The sequence below is a fragment of the Oryza glaberrima genome, chromosome 5, assembly GCF_000147395.1.
Source record: "Oryza glaberrima chromosome 5, OglaRS2, whole genome shotgun sequence".
In the NCBI taxonomy this organism is placed as follows: domain Eukaryota; kingdom Viridiplantae; phylum Streptophyta; class Magnoliopsida; order Poales; family Poaceae; genus Oryza; species Oryza glaberrima.
The window spans coordinates 3,357,879-3,380,805 of record NC_068330.1 but is presented as its reverse complement, the minus strand read 5'-3'; the positions used below and the strand labels follow the sequence as shown (position 1 = coordinate 3,380,805).

Here is a 22,927-nt window from a genome sequence, read left to right as displayed (position 1 = left end):
TCGGTTTTGGAAATACAAAAGGAGTTGTATAAAAAATCCCTTTAAAAAAATACATACTAACTTGAGATGATCGGACTTCTAATTGTAGCTCATGATTTTCTAAAAAAAATATATATCCAAACGAATTCTCACAGTGAATTTCATCTTAACTAACCGTATAACAATAATAAGATTAAAATAGTCTCCACCCGTTGCATCGCACGGGCATTTTTTCTAGTAATATATAAAGCATGGCCTTGGCAACGATCTCGCTGAGCACATCATGAGCAGTGAGTGAGGATTGGCTGAGCGTGCTTTCACTGCTCGTGGTGGAGTACTCGGAATTATTCACTCTACTATTGCCTCAGGATGTGATCAGGATTAAGCTGTGTGTCAAAACCAAGGGGGACTCAAGAGATTCAATCTTTTTCGCACTAATGGAGGACATGAATCCTAGGAAAATTCTCTATGGTATAGTCTATTAAAAATAGAATTTCTAATAAGAAATTCTACTGGTAAAGTCAAGCCTATTAATAGAAGCTTCATCACACTCTATATTGTGCGGGACAAGAAAGAAAGAGTCAAAGCCATGGATATCGCTGAACGACTACTAGTGATTCCTCAGGAAATCCAGAATATAGAAAACAATAATCTTGAAGTAGAGCAAGTCCTGGGTTTCATCGGTGAGCCTTTGTTTCTGTCTATCATGGCTGCCACCAAAGTGACCATAGAAACTAAAATAGAAAAGGTAGTTACTTGTCTATCCCAACGTAAATGAACAAAGTCACTTGAGATATCTACTTTTTTCTATGCTAGTTTCTACGGTCACCATGGTGGGCAGCCATCACGATGAGCGATTGTTGTTCTTCCAGCAGCACCCTCCTCATATTTTCAAGAACGTGGATTTGGTTCTGAAGATGAACTCTATGGTTGTGTGTATGCCAACAGTATCTACTTCAAGCCTTTTGATTTCCATATTTGGATTTCATGGGGAATCGCAAACAGTCTTGCAGCCATATCGATGGATTTGAGCCTTTGACTCTTTCTTTTGTTATCTCATATAATATAGAGTGCGCTGAAGCTTCTATTTATAGGCTCATCTATTCTTTAGCAGAAGAATTTCTTATCAAAAGTTTTTTATTACAAAGAAGAATGGATCCCCTCCTCCCTCCCTCCCTGATGTTAACATGCGGCTTAATACCGATCACATCATGAGGCAATAATAGAGCGAATAATTCTAAGAGCGCTCCACTACGCTCGATCACATGCTGAGGCAATAATAGAGCGAATAGTTCTGACAATACTCCACCATGAGCAGCGAAAGCATGCTCAACCAATCCTCACTTGACACCAACCAGATCAAGGAGGGTCCTAGCTACTGGTGGGGTTAGGCATCTAGAAAGCTGGACTACATCTCATTTTAGTTTATGTTTGGATATCAATATATCATCTGGAATTTCAACAAATAATCATAATCAGAGAGAGAGAGAGAGAGAGAGAGAGCAAGAAACTCACATCCCCAACATTGAGCAGAGGAGGGATTCGGGGACTGAAACCGAGCACAAACTGGATTGGGGATCCAGGCAAAGAGCGAGCAGCCAAGAACTCACCATTGACGAGCACAACATACCGTTGTCGCCAATGCCGCATCGACGCCATTGCCCGCGGATGTGGATGAATGGATGGAGGAAGTTGGCGGCGGCGCGTGGGGTGGAGAGCCGAGGAGGCCGGTGAGGCGGCGGCGTAGGCGCAGAGGAAAGAGGCAGAGAGGGGTTGGCTGCGGCGGAGCGGAGGAAGCGGCGAGCGAGGAGGAATTGGAATTTGGGTGTGGTGTTTATATGCTTCCAATTCTAAAAGACAGCTGCCAAGCACTCACTCCTTTCCCTGGAATCTGATTCCTATTCGTCAATATCTACAATACAAAAGAGACCGTCAGTGGTGTTCTTTGCCATTTTTATTCCGACTCACGGTTTAGCATAATAGTATTACCTTCATCCTAAAATATATTATTCCCTCCGTTTCTAAATATTTATCACCATTAACTTTTTTTAATATGTTCGACCGTTCGTCTTATTAAAAAATTAAATAATTATTAATTTTTTCCTATAATTTGATTCATTGTCAAATATACTTACGTATACATATAGTTTTACATATTTCACAAAAGTTTTTAATAAGACGAATAGTCAAACATATGCTTAAAAAGTCAACGGTGTCAAACATTTAGAAACGGAGGGAGTAGTAATTTTTAACCGGATATAACATATACTAGTAAGTTTTAAACGGACGTAACATATATTAGTACTACTAATCTGGACAAAAACATGTTTGGATTCGTATTATTAGGATATCGATTTTGCTATATCTCACTCGAAAGAATTTTTTTTCCTTATCTCTCACTCAATTTTCTTACTCAAATTTACAGTGTATTTTCTTGTAAGTTACAGTGTAATTTATGAAACTTACATGGTAATTTTTGTAAGTTACAATGTAATTTTTAAATCTCCATATATAAGTTCTAAAATTTATATTGAATTTGGTCTTTTTCTTAAAAATAATTTAGTAGCCATTATGGTGTTTCTTAGTTGCTTTTTGCCTTTTACTGTGTCTATTGGATTTTAATCCAAAGATTAAAAATCTATGTGATATGATCATAAAAATCTTTCGAAAGATGCATAGGTACTCTTTTAGGATATCCATCCGTAGCTCGTAGGCTTTTATCCAGATTTATATTATTAAGATGTAATTCATCCATCTAAAAATTTTTATATTTTGGAATGGATGGAGTATTGATTAAAGATTTACAAACTAGTATCAATTCTAATATATCCTCTACCCGATTAATAAATTTTAGGTAGAGGAGTAATTGCTTTTAATAAAGTGAATTGTAGTTTGGACCAACCTTTATCTAAGCTTTTCACTTTAAACTAGATAAATTTATCTTTCAGCTCATCGTTTCGCTTACGTTATACTTCCTCCGTTCCGTAATATAAGGATTTTGGAGAGACGTGATACATCCTAAAACTACGAATCCTAGTACTAGAATGTGACGGAGGGAATACATATCAATATGGCTTATTATCAACCAAAAATAATTTATAGATAAAACTTTTATATATGTGTCTTTAATAATTCAAAAGCAAAAGTTATAAAATAAACTAGATGAAAAATCATAAAATCATCTCTAAAATTAAACTTTAGAATTCAAATTTTGGTTCAAATTTTCAGTTCACCAGTAGTGGATTAACGAAAACCCCGACTTGTTGATGCCTGCGCATTCGGTGTGGATCAACGACAGCCACCCAGTCGCCGGCAGTGTCCAGAAGCAGCAGAAGTTGAGCGGCCTCCAGCAAGCCATGCTAAAGTGGCATGCATCCAAAAAGATCAATATTCAGTATTTTGTTTAGATAATGGAGATTTATTGATTTTAGTCAATTACATTAATGGATTAGTATCCAGTACTACTCCAGGTCGGATTAGTAACAGAACCATGATTATTGAGGGTTTTGCATGCTCTGAGAACTCTCATATATGATCAGATCAGGATGTTACTTTGAAATTAATCCTCCCATGATTCCTGGACATGATCATCAGTTACTTGGTTTAAATCTCTATTTGTTATTTATTTATAAGGAGGCGCGAGAGCTAGCCGCCGTCTATGTCAGCGGCACGCGAGGAGCCACTGGGCATCACCAGCACGGTGGGGATGGTTGCGGTGACGCGTCCTTAGGTGAGAGAGATTAGTAGAGAGAGAGAGAGGGGGATGATAGGTGGGTCCTACTATATTTATTTTAATTTTTTTGATGACTGGGCTACCACGTGGACGACATGTCAACGAAACCATCCTCCAAAACCGCCGAGAGAGTTGTTTTAGACAATTTTAATAGTTGAGAGTAGTCATATTAGGATTTCTAATTAAGGGATAAGAATTAGATTCAGTCAGTAAAGGAGTCAAAGTGGACTTATTTCCCCCTGTGGTCCATCATTCTATTCTACCCAGCTTGCAATTGTGGGCTTAATTGAATGACGTCTCTTTTCGCAACTTGTATATTGTATTGGAATAAGTCCACTTTGACTCCTTTAAAATTGACCCGAATTTAATCCGTGTCTCTAAACCGCAAAACTGGATAGGACGACTCCCCGAACTATTCAAACCAGTGCAATTTGACTCCCTCAGCGATTTTGGACGGCGATTTTGCTGACGTGGCGACATTGACCTGGTCTGTGGTGCTAACATGGCGCTTAGGTGGCATTAAAATGAAAAACTATGTGGGCCCCATTCATCATTCACACAAAGAAAAATTGTGGGACCCATATGTCATCCCCTATATATCCTTCTTCCTCCCTCTCTATCCCTTCTCTGTCTGTTTCTCTTCCTCCACTCAGGCGTAGGATCTGGAGAGGCGGCGGAGGATGGCCGGGTCGTTGCCATGGTGCAGGAATGCGAGCGCGGAAGCGACGCCATAGGCGCGCTGGCCAGGGGAGCTGGCCGGTGGCGGCAGCATTGCCGTACAGCCATGCGTTGAGGCTGCCGCGTGCGAGGAACTTGTAGACAAGGAGGCGGTCGGCGCCAGCGGCGCAGAAGCCGAGGAGGCGCGCCAGGTTGGGGCGGCTGAGCGTGCCGAGCACCTCCAGCTAGGAGTGGAACTCGCGGTTCCCCTCGCCCCGGGAGGCGTGGTCAGGAACTCAGCTCCAGCGAGAAGCATTCGTGAACTCAGCTCCAGGATTTGATGACACTGCGGCAAACACCTTGATGTCATCCTTGCTGATCGCGTCTCTGTTCAACAATCACATACAAGTAAAAAGTGAGCACAACCTCATCGCAGATTACCGGAACAGATATCACCACACCAATTGCTGCACAATCACCACAACAAATACTACTAAATTAACTTATAACAGACGCGCACACCCCCAAATCACAATAACAAAACACTACCAAAAGTGAGCACACGCCAGCATCGCGAATCATCAGATTTACTAAATTGAAATGGATTTAACAAGATCTAATCCTCCGACCACGCCTCCGGGGGTGAGGGGAACTACGAGTTCCGCGCCTAGCTGGAGGTGCTCGGCATGCTCAGCCACCCCAGCCTGGCGCGCCTCCTCGGCTTCTGCGCCGCCGGCACCGACCGCCTCCTCGTCTACGAGCTCCTCGCACGCGGCAGCCTCGACGCATGGCTGTACGGCGATGCCGCTGCCACCGCCGGCCAGCTCCCCTGGCCGGCGCGCCTGCGTCGTCGCTTCCGCACTTGCATTCCTGCACCATGGCAACGACCCGGCCATCCTCCGCCGCCGCTCTAGATCCTACGCCGGAGTGGAGGAAGAGAAACAGACAGAGAAGGGAGAGAGAGGGAGGAAGAAGGATAGATAGGTGATGACACGTGGGCCCTATAATTTTGTTTTTGTGTGAATGACGAATGGGGTCCACATAGTTTTTCTTTTTAATGCCACCTAAGCGCCACGTCAGCACCACATACCTGGTCAATATCGCCACGTCAGCAAAACCGCCGTCCAAAACCGCTGAGGGAGTCAAATTGCACTGGTTTGAATAGTTTAGGGAGTCGTCCTATCTGGTTTTGCGGTTGAGGGTTATGGATTAGATTCGGGTCAATTTTAAGGGAGTCAAAGTGGACTTATTCCTATTGTATTCCTATAAGGAATAAGTTCACCGGAGGTCCCTCAACTTAACTGTGAGATTTTTTGATATCCCTTAACCATAAAACCAGAAACGTGCACCCCTAAATTCACAAAAACCGTGCACTCAAGATCCTGTGGCAGTATATATGGGTGGTGTCACCGGTTTTTGTGCCGTCGATTCCTCCCCCCCTTTCCTCGTCGTCGTCCCCAGCACACCAAGCTATGGCGGGGGCGGGCTTGCACGCAAGCCGGGCTAGCTCGGACGAGCTCACGGGCCGCCTCTCCCTCCCTCCCAAACTGCTCCGCCCGGCACCCACCGACCGCGATGACGACGAGGAATATGGTGACGAGGAGGACGCCGTCCTGCTCGGTATCATCCGCCGCATCCCATGTGCGTTCGACAACGCCAACCACCTCCTCTCCTGCTCTCCCGCCGCTGCCATCCGAGCTCGCCATCACGCCGGCCGCCTCCTCTCATTTTCTTCCACAGCCACCGTCGCACCGACCGGCTCTCTCCCTCTCTCCCACCACCCCCTCCATCGCTGGCCACCTCTCTCCCGCCTGCCGCCACGCCACTCGAGAGAATTGGGAGAGAAGAGAAGAGAAAAAGGAAAGAAAAGAGAAATGTGAGACCCACACCATTTTCTCTCACTTACATGTGCGCCCCACATATTTATTTTATTTTTTTGGCTGACTAGGATGCCACGTCAGCGAAACCGAGTGGCTATACTACCTCGAGACCTTTTTTTGGAAAGCTTTATAAAGTTTAGGAGTACACATTTGGTTTTGTGATTAAGGGACCTTAAAAAATCTCGGTGTTAAGTTGGGGGACCTCCGGTGAACTTATTCCTTCCTATAATTATTTGGCCCAGTAGATCACGCAATTCATGACCAACTCGTCCAAATAGAAGTAGCTGGTTTATAATAACTTGATGGATTTTGCTATAAAGTTTAAAAAATAGATTTAAATAGAATCACAAGAAATTCATATATAAGGCACAAACGAAAATAAATATTATAAAGTTAAAGAATAAATTTAAATAGAATTTCAAAGAACGTGCATTAAGCTCGAAAAACGTGCCAATTAACCAATCGTTCGTGGTCATCAACCCATCATTCCATTCATCAATCATCATCAAGAACGCACCGACATGAAAAAAAAATTCAATACCGTTCTTCGCTTGTACTCCCTCCGTCCCATAATATAAAGGATTTTGAGTTTTTATTTGTACTCTTTGATTACTTGTTTTATTAAAAAAAAATTTGGAATTATTATTATTTTTGACTTGCTTTATTATCCAAAGTATTTAAGCATAACTTTTCGTTTTTTATATTTGCACAAATTTTTTGAATAAAACGAGTGGTCAAACAGTACAAGCAAAAACTCAAAATTCCTTATATTATGGGACGGAGGGAGTACAATATCAATCAAACACTTTTCAACTTTCAACAAGTTTTTAAATATCAATACATAATCGAAGTAAAAAAAAATTAAGAAACGTCGACAGCAGGGTTCGAACCTGCGCGGGCGAAGCCCAACAGATTTCAAGTCTGTCTCCTTAACCACTCGGACATATCGACCCTTCATGCTGTAGTTTATACTGTTTTATGTCATAACCAACTAAACATCTTCATCCACCAAACTAACAGCAAATCCACTAGTCTGTGTGTTACCTGCGTGCGAAATGGACATATGCTGCTTGCTTCTGCTCATGTATGTATCATGTATGCATGGCTTGATTGCCGTGGCCAAGAACTGTACACCACCGAAAATAACTACTGCCTCTATATTTTAATATGACACCGTTGACTTTTTTTTAAGGTTTGACCATTCGTCTTATTAAAAAAATTATGTAATTATCATTTACTTTAATGTGATTTGATTCATCATCAAATGTTCTTTAAGCATGACATATATATTTTTATATTTTCACAAAAATTTTGAATAAAACGAATAATTGGTTAAAAAGTCAACGGCATTATACATTAAAATACAGAGGGAGTATTATACTACTATTGGTTTTGTATTATTGGAACAAGTTCTTTTCCAGTTGCAGCGGCTGCAAAAACCCGCAGTACAAATATCAGCAAATCCCTTGCCCTAAACCCTTACTGCACTTTTGAAAAAGCAGAAAAGAAATTAAAAGGGAAAGAAAAACATTTAAGTTTGGGCCCATATAGTCATCTACCATTAAAACTGGCAGAGGAACCTAAAGCCTAATATATAATCATCTTAATTTCTAGTTGGGCCGTATAACACTAGCATAGGAATTTAAGTAAACTGTCCGTGCACGATATATCATTTTATGGAAGTGATTTTCTGTTTTTCCATTTTTTTCTCTTGACATAAACCAAAGTAAAGTTGACCTGCATGCATGGGTCTGTGCAGATCAGGTCGAATTTTGACACCAAACTGAAGTGACAAAAGTTCAGAACTTCAGTAGGAATACCACCAGTCCAATTCAGTCGTAACATGAAAAATGTCATTTTTTTTGACAGAAAGAACATAATCATCCCTATCATTCACTTTAAGGCGAGATGAGTTATTAATTAGGTATAAACTTAAAAAATAGATTTCTTTAACTTTTTTAAATAAACTTCCATATAAATATAAAAATTATTTTAAAACACATACTAAATTTTAGTAGTTTGAAAAGCGTCCAAACGATAAAAATCAACTACTGTCTAAATCAATCAATTTTAACTCAGCCTGTATCAATCAGCGTGGCCTTGGCGGCGATCCAAGATTCAGCAACCCGAAGAATCCAAAACAATTAAGCTTCTGCTACTACTGTCTTAAAAACAATCATTTTTTTGTGCAGAACAATCATTATCGTTGTGTTCCTACTGTCTAATTCAGCACTACTGCACGTCTCCATACTTTTTTTCTCCCTCCTTAATTTCTTTGTCAACTCAACCTTTGTCGACTCATTGCTGCTTTCTCTTTTCGATCCCCTTTTAATTCCTTTTTTTTTTTGGCAAAAGTAGGATGCAAAAGCAACTATACGATGATTATACATGCAGATCTACAAACATTGACGACAGATCATAAAACGGATCACGCAATGCCACAAATATAAGAGCTTGAAGAAACGTTCACGAATGGAACTCAGGTATAATTAACTTGCCAGACTTTGCAGCTGTATTTTGTTTCATTCCCGTGTTCGTTTTTGAGATTCTGTCAAAGTATCATCTAGCTTTAGCATTAATCAAGGAAAGGTATTAGCCACCTAAAATCGAATCCTGTAATTAAATTCAAACCTAGAGGACATAGGACAGCCACCTCTTTTATTTATCTCACCTGACGACCATGGCCAATCCAACCTGTGACCAATAGATGGGTATTAATGTATTATTCAGAATGGGAAAAGGAAAAAAAAGTGAAGAAATTGAATGATACTGAGTCCTAACACGAAATGTATTATCCCGCTGGTCCTTTGAGAAACATTTATAATCAGATCCACTGTTTGGGAAATAGGACATTCAAAAGGACATGTTTGGATTACTGCAATTCTTAGTCTTGCTTTTTTTTTTTTTTGGCAATGGAAAGATCTAGTCATTGCCAAAAATTTTGGTAACTCGTGCATGTTCGAATTGTTACCAAAATTTTTGGCACAAGTAAGTAGGTGCTAATTTTGTCCGCGATGTTAAAACAAATGCCGAAATTTTGGTTGCAAACCATATGAGCACCGAATTTTTCTGGCAACACCGATAATTTGGTATGGTTGTTATAAACCTATAGATAGTTAATTACCCCTCGACCTATTCTAGTTCTACCAAATAAACTATTGTTTTTCTCAAGAAGAAAGAAAAACTAAATTTCAGTTGGTCCACACCCACAAAAGGTACCTCCTAACCCAAACCAAACCAAAACTACTTTATATTGCTGGACCAGGGACAACTTAATTCAATTATGCCCATGCATGGGAACAGTGAATTACATGTATGCATTCATGCTACTAAATTCACTTGCAGGTAATGTGCATGTGTGTGCCCCATTGCGTGGGACACGGATGCATGCATCCGCGTGCTTCGTGGGCAGGCAGCACAGGCTACATGTAGATCATGGTACACGTCTATTTTTGCTGTCAAAATAATTATTTTTCTGGCTAGATGACCACCTGCTGTACGGTGAAGAAGTTAATTCTGTGAAACAATATATAATAATAATAATAATAATGATAATAATAATAGTAATAATAATAATAATAATAGACAAAAATTATTTTTTACCAAGTATTGTAGTATCACTTGTTTGCTTATTTAAATATATGATATTCACTTATTTAAAACAAACACTAAACTGTTACATAATACGAGGGGAAATATCAAAATATTATTGAGTGGTGGGGGTTGCAGTGATAGAGATTTGCTGTCACTATATAAAGTTTTTTTTAATAAAGGAGTATAGATATAGAAAAGTTAAGTTTTCTTTAATCTTGCTGAAAATTATATGATGATCATGTAGAGCAAGGGAATAGCTAGTAGATCCGTAGATCTGGAAAATGCATGACGACGGTATAGTCATTTCAGAAAAAAAAAGTGTGATATCGATATTTTCATGCAGATCAGCCATAGGCTAAGCATGCATGGGTCATGATGTACTTTTGTGTCGTAACATTGCATTATTAATTTGCATCAGTACAACAGGAAGCGAGTATAACCCGCAACAAGGTAAGGCAAATGTTTGGAGTTAGCAGCAAGCCACAGCAAGCTATAGATTATTGTCTCTTTAGCAGCTACCCTTTTGATGTTTTGTCTTGTTGCCCTTCGTGCTTGTCTACTCCCTCCATAAAAAAAAAAAAGCCAACTTCTGACTTTGTCTATTTTCAGATACATAACCAGAATTTGATTTTTTTGGGACGGAGGGAGTAGTTGTCTGGGTAATAGGTCAGGCTTCTAATCTTACATTTTTTTTATATATGTTTAGACACATTGTACTCTTTATATAGAAATGAAGAGCATCTAAAAGAACTAACTAACAGGCTATATATATCTCTAAAAGTGGATAAACAAACAAAAACGTGCTCCAATAGACTAGTTAAGTATAGGATGATATCAATTACCTATCCTAATCCACTAGTCAAATCTCTTCCCTAGCTAACTAGCCAAATTTGGTCATTCTCCCCCACTAACCATCTCGATTTTCCACAGCAGAGAATGAATAGCTACTCCTTAAAATTAGGGGCTTTTAGGTGAAAATAATCACCCCCAATAGGTCTCCTAACCATCTGTATTGGAGTTCCTTTCCCTATCAAATTCGATCTCCACAAGTTCGGAAGCATGATTTCTCTCGATTCCTCGCTTGCAGTTCCTTCTTCCGCATTGTGCAAAGAGAAGGAGGAATTGCGCATCACCTGCAGGAGATCGCACAACGCATAGGAGGGAAGGGTAGCCCACTTTTATTTTTATTTTAGGAACTCAAATTAGGGTATCTCTTGGAGTTAAGGATATTTCCATATGATTCTAGAAAAGAGATTTAGGGGAATTGTTGGACATGCTCTAATTCATGCGAATAGTCAGATTTGACTAGTTTGTTCGAGTGCATAGGAAATGTATATAGAAATGAATCTTGCAAAGATGCTAGCCAATTGGAGATAGGGCTAGCAAATTTTGGCTAGTATGTTGGAGATGCTCTAATAAGAGCTAGCTACCGAAATATTAGCAGCCTAATTAGAATTCTCTCTATAATTTCAGTTTTTCATGCTAAATTAAGAAGAATTGATGTTTCATCATTTTACATTTCTGAAATGTTGAGATGGCAACAAATTATGTACTGCAAGAGTTTAGGACTTGATAAAAGAAATAAAGGGGAAGCTGTTGTGCAATGTGACGCTAACGAGCTACTAGATATTAAGGTGCGCATCATCTGAAAGAAGTCGTTGTCAAGCGGTGGCAACAACAATAAATATATAAATCGCCATAATTATCCTTCATTATAAAGCCATATCTATCTGAGGATCAGGTTGCTTGTGCATGGGCGCCATATATCAACACTTCTAAATAATTAATATGATGTTCAAAGTCTCTCTCAGTGTCGAATTCAAATAGGTACATTTTGATTTAACAAAGTTTGGGTCGAATAATCTAAGCATGAATAAAATAGTTTCAACTCACATTCTCGCAATATATTTAAAACATGATATGATCATTAAGTTTGAGGGATTGCGACGAGGGGGAGGGGGGTGTTGTGGTATTTTGAGGTGACTGAAAAACTGGATTTGAAATTTTATGGTACTTGAGAGGTATTAAGACGTATCAAAATTTTAGTACCTCCTACCATAGATAAAAGAGATTAAATTTTACATTAAAACTATCAAAATATGGTACGGCCACTGAACTAGATAGTCCATATATTTGATCATCAAGCCATGCATGCCAGCATATTATATTTTTCACATCATTACATTTCCCTTATAAACTCTTGCAATGCATAAATATATGCAATCACTTGCTTAATATCAACACGATTCAACTGCTTCCAAGTAAACAATTAGCAAGCGCGATTAGCATATTGAACATCGTGCACAATACAACTGTGTGCGACGACATTGCTGAGAAGAGAAGCAGGGAGACACAATATCTCAGTCTCTCAGACACTTTTTTTTCTGAATTACCTCCTCTCATGCTTACAACAGCAAGCCGCAATCCATAACTGTCTCCTTCTTTTATTAACCTTTAATTATGCCTGCTTAAATCGCCTTGTCAGACGCTGGTTGGTCCATTGCAAAAGTCAGCTCATCTCATGCATGCATTTCACTTTAGTTTCTCTCTCTATCCCCAGAGAGAGATAGAGTAGAGAGAGAGAGAGAGATCAGCAAGAAGGAGACAGCTACCACGTCCTTCTTCTGCTCTGCTTGTAATTGCAAGTAGTGGCTAGCTGCTGATGCTGCTGCCATAGCATGTTTCAGAAAAAAAAACTGACATATTATAAACTTGAAAAATGGATTAATCTCCTATAGTCGTAGTTGGGACCCTTAGGCTATCCTTAGGCTGTGTTTAGTTCCACGTTAAAATTGAAAGTTTGAAGAAATTAGAACGATGTAACGGAAAAGTTGGAAGTTTATATATGTAGGAAAGTTCGATGTGACGGAAAAGTTAGAAGTTTAAATAAAAAAGTTGGAATCTAAACAGAACCTTAGCATATCATCTCATTTCTTATAAAACACTATTTAGTCAATAAAAAAAGAAGAAGAAAAATACAAGACAAATCGATTAACATAAGATCGATATATCGCTGCATAAACATATAAATTGAAATTCGTCTTCTACAAGTTGTAAAAAAAATAAACTGATAGTATCACTCCACAAACATTGTTTTTCCACATTTAACTTCTACAAGATGTAGAAAAAGTATAAATTAAACTAAAACTAGTATGCACATATAGAAGTCGAATTTCAACTTTTATATTTGTGTAATAATATATCAAGCATAAATTTATGTTATCATTTTCTTTCAATTTACTTATAACTATTTATGTGAGACATGTAAAAAACGAGGGATCTCTCTCGAGATTAAAAAAAATGGTAGTACGGAGTACTAGTAGCCGGCTAGCTGCCTTTGTTTCAGAGAAAAAAAAAATTACAAATAGCAGATGAGATGAGAGATAAGTAGATGACACATTCACAGTTGCTATAGTTGTTGCTGCCACTGCCTATTAGCTAGCTTCCTCTCATTCTTAAGTGGCAGCTTCTTCTTCTTCTTCACTTCCTCTCTCTACATCTACCCAAGAACACCTTCTCTCTCTCTCTCTCTCTCTCTCTCTAAGCTAGCCAAGAAGAGAGTGAAGAGCTAGCTTAGTGTGAGTGTGTTGGTGGCTGCTATGGCGAGCACGAACGGCAAGGAGGAGGTGTATGTGAAGGAGGGGAGCAAGCTCTACTCGAGGATGATGTCCAAGGAGGCGGCGGCGGCGGCGGCGCCGCTCGCCGTGCCGTCGTTCAGGGTGTACTACGGCGTCGCGTCGGCGGGATCCGTACCGTTCCTGTGGGAGTCGCAGCCCGGCACGCCCAAGAGCTCGCCCTCCACCGCCGTGCTCCCGCCGCTCACGCCGCCGCCCTCGTACTACGCCTCCGCCGGCAAGAAAGGCGGCGGCGGCGGCGGCGCCTCGTCCGGCTCCAGGAGGCGCGGCTGGTCCGCCGGCGGCGCGCGCGGCGTCCTCGGCGCCATGTTCCGGCGGCCGTGGCGCCGGACGTCGCCGTGCTCCACCTCCTCCTCCTCGTCGTGGTCCTACTCCTCGCCGTCGTCCGTGTCGATGTCGCCGGTGTTCACCGTGCACCAGGCGTCCCCCATGGCGGTGGCGCGCTCCCACCACACGCGCGCGTGCTCCGCCGGCGCCGCCTACGACGACGCCGCCGCGGCGAGGTGCTTCGGCATGGAGCGCGAGTGCGAGAGGGGGCTCGTGAAAGGGTGCGGCGTCGCGGTGGCCGTCAGGAACGCGCTGTCTTCGGTCGTCGGCCACAAGTCCGGCGGCCACGGCGGCGCGCCGCCGGCGGCGGCGGCGGCGTATTAAATCCCTCCGCTGCACATGCACGCTGGCCGCTAGTATGTACTGCTATCTAATTTGCGTTTTTTCCGGGGTGTTCTTTGCATTTTGTACGCCATAGTACAAACATGTACGTACTTACTCTACGTGATAATATGGAGGAGAAGTAATTAAGTGTAAGGTTTTAGCCGTGTACGTATTTCTCTGTAGCCGTATACGTATATTATACGGTCATGCATGCATGTCCTGAAAATATGTGTGCTTGTTCAGTTGTTCCAAAAGTTGATGGGTACATTACCATGGATATGGTGACGATGAGCAGAATAGATTTGATCTAAATTTTCTCCTCTTCTCAAGTTCATAGAAAATTTATGCATAAAAAATAGATATATATTTCGACTTCGAGTCGTCGGTAATTAGTTAATTATATATGTTGTAGAAAAACTGTATTTTTTTTTGTGAATTTATCAGTAGTTTACTTGGAGTCTTCTGGGTGAGTTTTCACAAATTTTAGTCAACTGGACATACATAGTTTTACTGGAGTACAGGACCCAATGAAGCCATTAACGAATCTTGAGAGAAAATTAAGTACAAATCTAAGGATTGATGCCCTGTCTGAGAGGCTCGTGGTTCATACAAGTCATATCTCTGTCATAAATCTGCACTTATTTGTTATCTGCAACTTGCATGAAGAGGAGTGCAACATGGTAACATGGAGCTCTGAACTAGGATGCATATTTAAATATAAGTGGCACATAGCCAATTTAAGATTCTTCAGAGGCTCTGGTTTTGCCCTCTTGGACATTGTTTCTTGGACTTCCAGCTTGGTGATTATTAATCAGTGTGTCTTAATTTTTGTTTAGTTACTTCTTTTCTGATGGTCATGAGAAAGGGAGAGCTTGTTTACCCAGTCCAATGTTCCTGGATGATGCTACCAAGAAGAGGACAGTAGTGGTTAAGCTGTGCTGATTTCTTTTTTGCAGTTTCAGAATCTGAAAAGAGAAGACCAGACTTAATTAAAAGGTTGATTTGGACTGGAGATTTTAGCTGAAACTTCTCTTTTGTATGATTATATACCATGCATGCTTAATAGATTGCTTCATTGATAAGTGTGTACTATTCAGACAGTTATAGCTCTGAATTTGGCTTGAGTTTGCAGTCACTTTCTCATGTCACCCACTCTGGACTTCTCTAACTCCTAAAACCCTTCACCCAAAGCATTGACCTATAGTCAAATTAACAGCTTGAGCTCTTAATTGCACCATTCATGCAATTGCAATATCTGATTGAATTAGCACATATGACATATATGGGATCCAATTACAACAAGATGTTAGTACTGAATATATATTTTTTTGCGATGATTAGTACTGAATATTTAATATATCTGAAACATGAATTCACTGCTCTGTTCATCTTCTTCAGAAGAATTGAAATGCCATGTTGCCATGGATGATGCATTGCCCACTGGCCATTACATGATGCTGCAGGGTTGCTTTGCTTTGCCCCATCTGAGAGGCATAAAGTAGTTGGAGAAACAGCAGGGAAGACACTGAAGTTAATGCTCTTGAGAGGACCAGCTAGCTAGCTCATCATGTGATGCAAAATCAACATGTGTGATGGACCCATGTTTCACTCCAATGTAGTAGTAGCAGTAGTGATGAACTAGCTGGAAATGCTGGATGCTTTAACCAGTTGCCAAGGCAAGCATTTGCTACAAAAGACTAAAGATCAATTGCACAAGAAATGATTTAATTTGCCACCTTTGCTGAGGTTTAATGATGGACTTATATTAGTAACACATCAATTTTTGAAAACTGTTTTGAGTGGAATTTCAAGTGACAGGTGTATTTAATTTGCAGCTGAAGACCAATATCATTGTACAGTTTCACCTTTCGTGCTTACAATGCAAGATACAAAATGGATTTATTATGGTAGTAAGTGTTGATTAAGAGTTTGAAAGACAGTTCACCAATGCGCTAAATAATAAGGAAAATTGTTCTTATACACGTGTTTAGAATTATAAGCCTGAGGATTACAATCACAAGCCTAATTATTGCATAATTTGATTTTTTTTGAGAAAAAAAATGCCCTCTTTTAGAATATGCATGAGATTTGCCCATCTTTTTTTATTAAGATGTGGGGGAAGATACGTGTATTTCATATTATGCAATAATCAGGCTTATGATTCAGTGCATCCGAGGAGTTTTTCATGGTGACGATCTACTACAAGTACAGAAGAAAAATGAGAACAAGACTTGTAATGTTTGTATTCATACTTCCATAGCGTTGACGCCATCATGAGTTCATAAGCCTCTGAATTTGTCAAATGAATTAGGTACGTTGCATGTGTAATCCTCAGTATAAATTACTCTGTTTCCAAACCTAATCCATTCTGAAGAGTCATTACAGATTTATAACGAAGACATTTGTGCAGCAACTTGACAACTTTACGTTTGTTGCTTTTTCCTCTTTTTCCATCTCAAATAGCAGATGTTCCAAATATAATTGCAACCATGTTCCAAGATATTTTTTATCATGGAATTTAATCTAGTCTCTGTCTCTCTGATGAGATCGGAGATGTATCTTAAGCTCAAGTGGAGAAAAGTGTATGATGTTGTAACAAATACACTGTCACTTTTGGTCTTTTTGTAATTTTGTAACAGGAAAAGATCTAATGATTAAGCTTAAGCGTACTAGGAAGATTGCACAAGACGACATTGGTCAGTAACTGATGTGCTTATGCTAACTAGAGCGTAATGCCAAATCAACTAAAAATTGATAGGAACCTTGTAGCTGCAAGGTTGTTAATCCATGGATCTTTTGTTGTTTTCAGGCTTTGCATGGAATGCATTTTACAAGTACGATGATGAAAGTGATCATTCAGCTGCACACTGTTCCTGTCAAAAAGATACCATTTTGTTTTCAGTTAATTGTTCTTCTTTGCAGTGCGTGTCTGCATTCTGAAACTTCATCCACATTTATGTTTACAGCCTCTATCTGCAGTTAATGAAAATAAAAACAAGTCAGACCATGTTTCTATCTGATTTGATGCCTCAAAATTGAGCAAATTGTCTCCAGCTAGCTGTGGTAAGATCAAGTCAAGCAAGTACTATCTGAATGATGCATTATTAACGGTACAACATTTAATGAATGGATCAAGTAAAACTTCTGACTTCCTCATCCATGAGAAACACACACAATTGAATCCATTCTTCTGAATGATGTGATGCCCAAGAGGGACAAGACATGGCAGTGGTCCCTACATGTGGTAAGATTAAGTCAAGCAATCCTTAATTGAAAATGATGCAATATTGGCCATATTTGTTGAATCAATAATATGCTAAGGAGAAAAAAGAGAGAATCTTCTTGTGTTTTCTTGTGAATCATCCAGTCTGCGCATCCTACTTAGTACACATGTGTTACTTTCAAAAACAAAAACAAAAAATCAGTTACAAATCAATAAATTTGCAGTTTCTAACTGGAACACAATCATCAATTCTACACTGGCCTACTGCTATGCATGGATTGGATCATTGGAAAGTGAAAACAAGGAGGAGATTGTAGTTAAACTGTAGCTATAATATCCTCTCCATGATGCCTACACTTGCAACAACAAATTCCTTTTGCAAAGCAGTGACCATGCATCCTTTTTTGTGCAGGACATGAGAAGGAGGTGTGAAAATGTGACACCTGAACTGAAGTCCTGGTTCACCTAAATTACTTCCATTATTTTGATGACAGATCATGCCAATGGAAATAAACAGAGGTAGAATCTAATTAAAAAGAAGATGTGATTCAGAGGAGTTGAAAATAGACACCTCTGGATGCAAGTGAACATGTGGAAAAGAATGCAAGTGCCCTCTGAAAGGTGTTCTTTTTACCTAGAACATTCCATTAGCAGTTAGGTGAAACCTCATTTTGTCATTTGGACAATAAATCAAGTCATTGCACATCCTGCTCAAATACACCAACTGTGTTTCAGCTGAGGTGTACATTCAATTCTGAACTCACATCACATCTGAATTCTTTAGAGGAATGCAAGTACACCCAAAGTAACCAATGCTTCTTAATTACTTGTAAGCTCTCGGCAACACAATAAACTAGAGCACACCAATATAGTTGTACTATTAACTGCATGAGTCCCAAGACATTTCAGATATAATGCAAGGTGTATATGGCTGTGTTTAGTTCAGCGTAAAGTTTGAATTTTGGTTAAAATTAAAGATGATGTGACTAAAAAGTTGTGTGTGTATGACAGGTTGATGTGATGGAAAAGGATTGAAGTTTGATCCAAAATTTGGATCTAAACACAGCCTATATGATGCCACTTTTAGAAGCCTCTGGACTGGAGCAACCTAACCAAGTTTCACCTAACAACAACTAGAATACACAGGCAGGGTTGCATGGATGCTTGCTGCCATTGGAAAATCTGAAGAGATAAACAAGTACACCCTAGTCCCAAAATAAACCAATTTTTCACGTCCTAAGTACATTTATACTAGTGGTTGCGGGAATAGATAAGGAGTATTAAAGAGATAAAATGTATTATCTATCTAACAAATTAAAGGGATAAAATTTCTCGAATCGTAGACCGGAAATAGGTAAGATAGTATAAGTTTCTTTATTTTGAAACAAGATTTGAATTTTAGAAATTGATTTATTTTAAGATGGATGGAGTATAGGGGAGCAGGAACCAAAGAAGCATGTGAGAAGCATTGTGATTAAATTGACCAAAAAAGACCTTTGGCGAGAGAGAAAAGAAGAGAAGAGAAGAGAACACTGCAATGCAAGGATGCATATGATCCTCACCAACTTCTTGACTATGAGCAACTTCAGGGACACATCCATGATGGCATTTTCTTGGTGTTTCTTGCTACACCACATGCTGACATCTCTGCCTCATGCTGTCCGGACCCAAAGCTGAACATTGCCCCAAAACCATGTGTCGGGTATCTGGTGTCGGTGACGACCAACTAAAATCCAAAAAGAGAAAAAGAAATACAATCTCACTTTTTTGTTTTCTAATTCTTGGCTTGTGGAACATCTCCAGGCACCAAAATTACGAAAAAAAAGTAATATTTAGTTTTTGTTTTAAAAAAATCCTATTCTGTTTGTATTTTTTTAAAGAAGATCCTACATTGTTTATATTTTATAAAGATAAATGTAGCTTTAATTGAAATAAATATAATTACTTCAATATGATACCATCATCTTGAAATCATTTTAGATTATTGTATAGCCCACGTCGTTTATATGACTTCGAGAAACATCAATGCTTTCCATAAAGTTTACACTTTGATTTAGATAATTCAGAAGATTATTGTTGTAAATTATCTAGGTGAATATAGGGGTAAACTAAATATTCTGATAAATAAAATTTAACAAATAGCTTTCAAAAGTTGTCTAAGCATATATACAATAAAAAAATTCTTAACGAAATGTATTTTTGAAGTGCGAATCAAACAATCCGTTTCAATAATCCAGTAAATAAGCTAAAAAGAAAAGTGGTAAAATCACTATCTTTCACTAAGATCTAAACAAAGCATATAGGTATGGGACGTGTGTGAAGGCCGGTCACCTAACATGTTCGTCGAGATATCACACACGAATCAGGACGCGAATTGGATGATTAATCAGTCGTAGTTCAGTTGCAGCTAGCACAGCCAGTGGATGCAGAGAGAAACTGACAGAGTTGAGATATATACTATATAGTCCATGTCCATCTAGCTGCTGAATGATTAGTTAGCTGCACTGACATTTTCATTACCACGTAGTACTACTACTGATTGATCTGATCTACTCTTACTAGCTACTCCCTCCGGACTGATAATACTTGTCGTTTTGAACAAGGGTGAAGTCAAACTTTTAAAATCTTTGATTATGAATCATTTTTAAAATATTTGTCTTTCAATTATAGTGATTACATATATAGATTAGTCTTAAAAAATACTTTAATAAAATTATATATTTGCTAACAATTTTATACATATTATAATAAAAAATAGTGGTCAAAGTTGTTTTTAGAGACCGTACCTTTATCCAAAACGACAATTATTATCGGCCCCGGAGGGAGTAGTCTGCAGATCCGGATCATTGGATGCCACTTGTTCTGAAGAACAATTGCACCTACTACTGATCGTCGTGGACTTGTGTCCTAGCTCTACGCGGTTGTAATCGATCGGTTGCCCCAGTGAGCTGTAAAATTATTCAGTAATCACTCTCACTGCTACTGGTGCTCGATGTGTTCCTAGATTGATTTTGGCTATAGTTGCTGCCATTGTGTGGGCAAGATATTTGCAAGCTTGTAAGTAGAACTACGTTTAAAAAAGGTCTGATCATATTAGTTCAACTAAAATCTCTATATCAGGAACACGGTTGGAAATGGTAAAAAAAAACAGCCTCATTCATTTTCATAACCATTTTTTTTTCTTTTTTTAAACGAAATCGAGAATAGTAGAGCCAGAAACAAAAAACGTATAAAAAATCCAAACCAAAACAATACATATGAAAAATACCAGTATCAATCGAAAACCGGTACTTAATATAAGAAATATGGAATTGTAAACTCTCTTATTTTCACTTAACATGACATATATAACCACATAAACTCAAGCTTGCACAGTTGCACTGTGTAAAGTACAAACTCTCCTTTAACCATGTACTCAAATTAGGGATTTCGGTTGAGGAGTTAATGGGCCACTAAACTATGAGCTAAATAGAAACATAGATCACAATATATGGCAAGATATATAAGGAACATTCGGAGAGCGGCAAAATTGTTTTCGTTTTTGTTTCCAAAGCTTTTTTTTATCATTACCATTTTTATTTTTTAGGGTAACTATTTTTAGATGGTTTGGTCAGTAGAATATCGAAAACAAGCATAGGTCCGTTGGGAATTTCCGTAACCATCTCTCCTAGAGATATAGCATAAAACTCATGCACAAATTAATTGTTCGTAGTAGATAAGTTGAGTTCCGAAGAGTAAATTGCCTGTCTACCCCTGAAAACTCACTCGATCCCTTTTGTACCCCTGAAGTTTACCCGAACTCTTCTATACCCCCAAAAATTTCAACTTGATCCTTTCCATGTCCCTACCGTTACATTTTCCTTCATTTCACTATTACGATTGGTTACAAATGTCTTTTTTGCCCTTGATGCTTTAGGTTTGAATATAAGCTTGAAAAACGATTGAAAATTTTGTTTGAGTGCACAGTATGTGCATTTTATGAAACTAATGAGATTAAATAATTAGTGCAGAAAATTATGACATAAATTTTAAAAATAAAACAAATGTAATAAATTAAAATATTTATTTAAAAATTTAATAGGTGATCGAAAGCATTCATAAAAAAATTATTGTGAGCATTGGTTTCTATCTTTGTATGAATGCTCCTCATTTTAATGATTTTTTTAAAAAATAAATGCATATTTTTTATTTCATTAACTAAAGATAAATTTTGTGATAAATAATGCATCGCACAACAAACTCATAATTATAATAGTCTCATGTGACAAACTTTTACATTTTTAATAATATAGTTCATAAATTTCTATGTTCATCCAAAGGGTAAAGTGGTCAATTTTATATAAATTAAATGGTCAACTGACGGGAGGGATATGGAAGAGATCAAAATCAAATTTTAGAGGTAGGAAATAAGCAAAATTCAAAGGCATAGAAGGGATTAGCTAAAATTTCAGAGGTATACAAGAGATTCTCTTGGTGGAACGTATATAGTTATCATTTTGAGAGAAAATTTAATTAGTTTGATATACTCCCTTTATCTCAAAATTATATCCCATACTAGATTAATTTATTTTAGGAGTATATAATGGTAAAATGGGTGAAAGTGTATTAATATTTTCACTCTGTATTTTTATTTATCTTTAAATATTTTCATATGCAAATATATGTGCATTTATGGTAGGCATACATTTCTGATAAGTATGATATACGTGGTATATTGATATGTCTGGTTAAGGCCATTCCCAACCCAAGACACTAGACATAGTTTCCATAAACTCGACATCATCAAGTAATTAGTACTAGACACTACTCTTTCAATGCAAACACCACTATTTCATACTTAAATTTAGTGCTACTTATCTTACATGATGTCTTGGATGTTGTGTAAAAACCATGTCTTATGCAAGACATGGTTTCCTTCTCTTTCCTCATTTATTCACTTGCCGCATCATTTTTTATCATATGTGGCAGCTTATTTAATACTATGGACACCATTCTAGTCATTGGGTTGGGAATGGTCTAAATGTCTTCTATTACATCGGAAAAGAAATAATACAAAGTTAAGAATAAGATGGTCAGCGGAAAAACAAGAAAAAAAAACTACACAAGAAACTCGTAAAAAAAAAGAGAGAGGTGTAAAAGCATGATGGGCCACAAATAGCACTATGGACTAAGGCCCATATGTTTGCAACATGCATTCCGGTTATTTTCCTGGGCCAATCTACACATTAGTGAAATGTCTCTTTTTTGCCACATAGCTAAAAATACGGTACAAACACATATGCTCATAATTACACGGCAAAAATGTATACATGGGATACATGCATATACCAGTGATAATAAATTAAACAATGTCACGCCAGAAATCTTAACTATGGGCAACGTGCAAATAACAGAATTCAAGTGCATAATATAAACCGGCCCAAAACATGTATGGGAGTTGATCAAAACTCTGCACTTTCAGGCAACCGTTGGCACTTGGCAGCAAAGATCTAACAGAAAGCTAATTATATATGTATATATATATATATATATATATATATATATATATATATATATATATATATATATATATATA

At 38.4% G+C, this 22,927-nt stretch overlaps 1 protein-coding gene and 1 non-coding gene across 2 annotated transcripts; one reads left to right on the top strand and one right to left on the bottom strand.

Annotated features, from left to right (window-relative positions):
- Positions 1 to 7,118: 7,118 nt before the first annotated feature.
- On the bottom strand, positions 7,119 to 7,200 carry TRNAS-UGA (transfer RNA serine (anticodon UGA)). The gene has a single exon. It is a non-coding gene; the product is annotated as a tRNA-Ser (tRNA).
- Positions 7,201 to 13,230: 6,030 nt separating this feature from the next.
- On the top strand, positions 13,231 to 14,451 carry LOC127772948 (uncharacterized). The gene has a single exon (XM_052298951.1). The coding sequence runs from the start codon at positions 13,443 to 13,445 to the stop codon at positions 14,127 to 14,129; it is 687 nt and encodes a 228-aa protein (XP_052154911.1). The 5' UTR covers positions 13,231 to 13,442; the 3' UTR covers positions 14,130 to 14,451.
- The last annotated feature ends 8,476 nt before the right edge of the window (positions 14,452 to 22,927 follow it).

What these genes read in the sequence shown, in the direction of transcription:
- LOC127772948 (XM_052298951.1), top strand. Translation starts at nt 13,443, where the DNA reads ATGGCGAGCACGAACGGCAAGGAGGAGGTGTATGTGAAGGAGGGGAGC.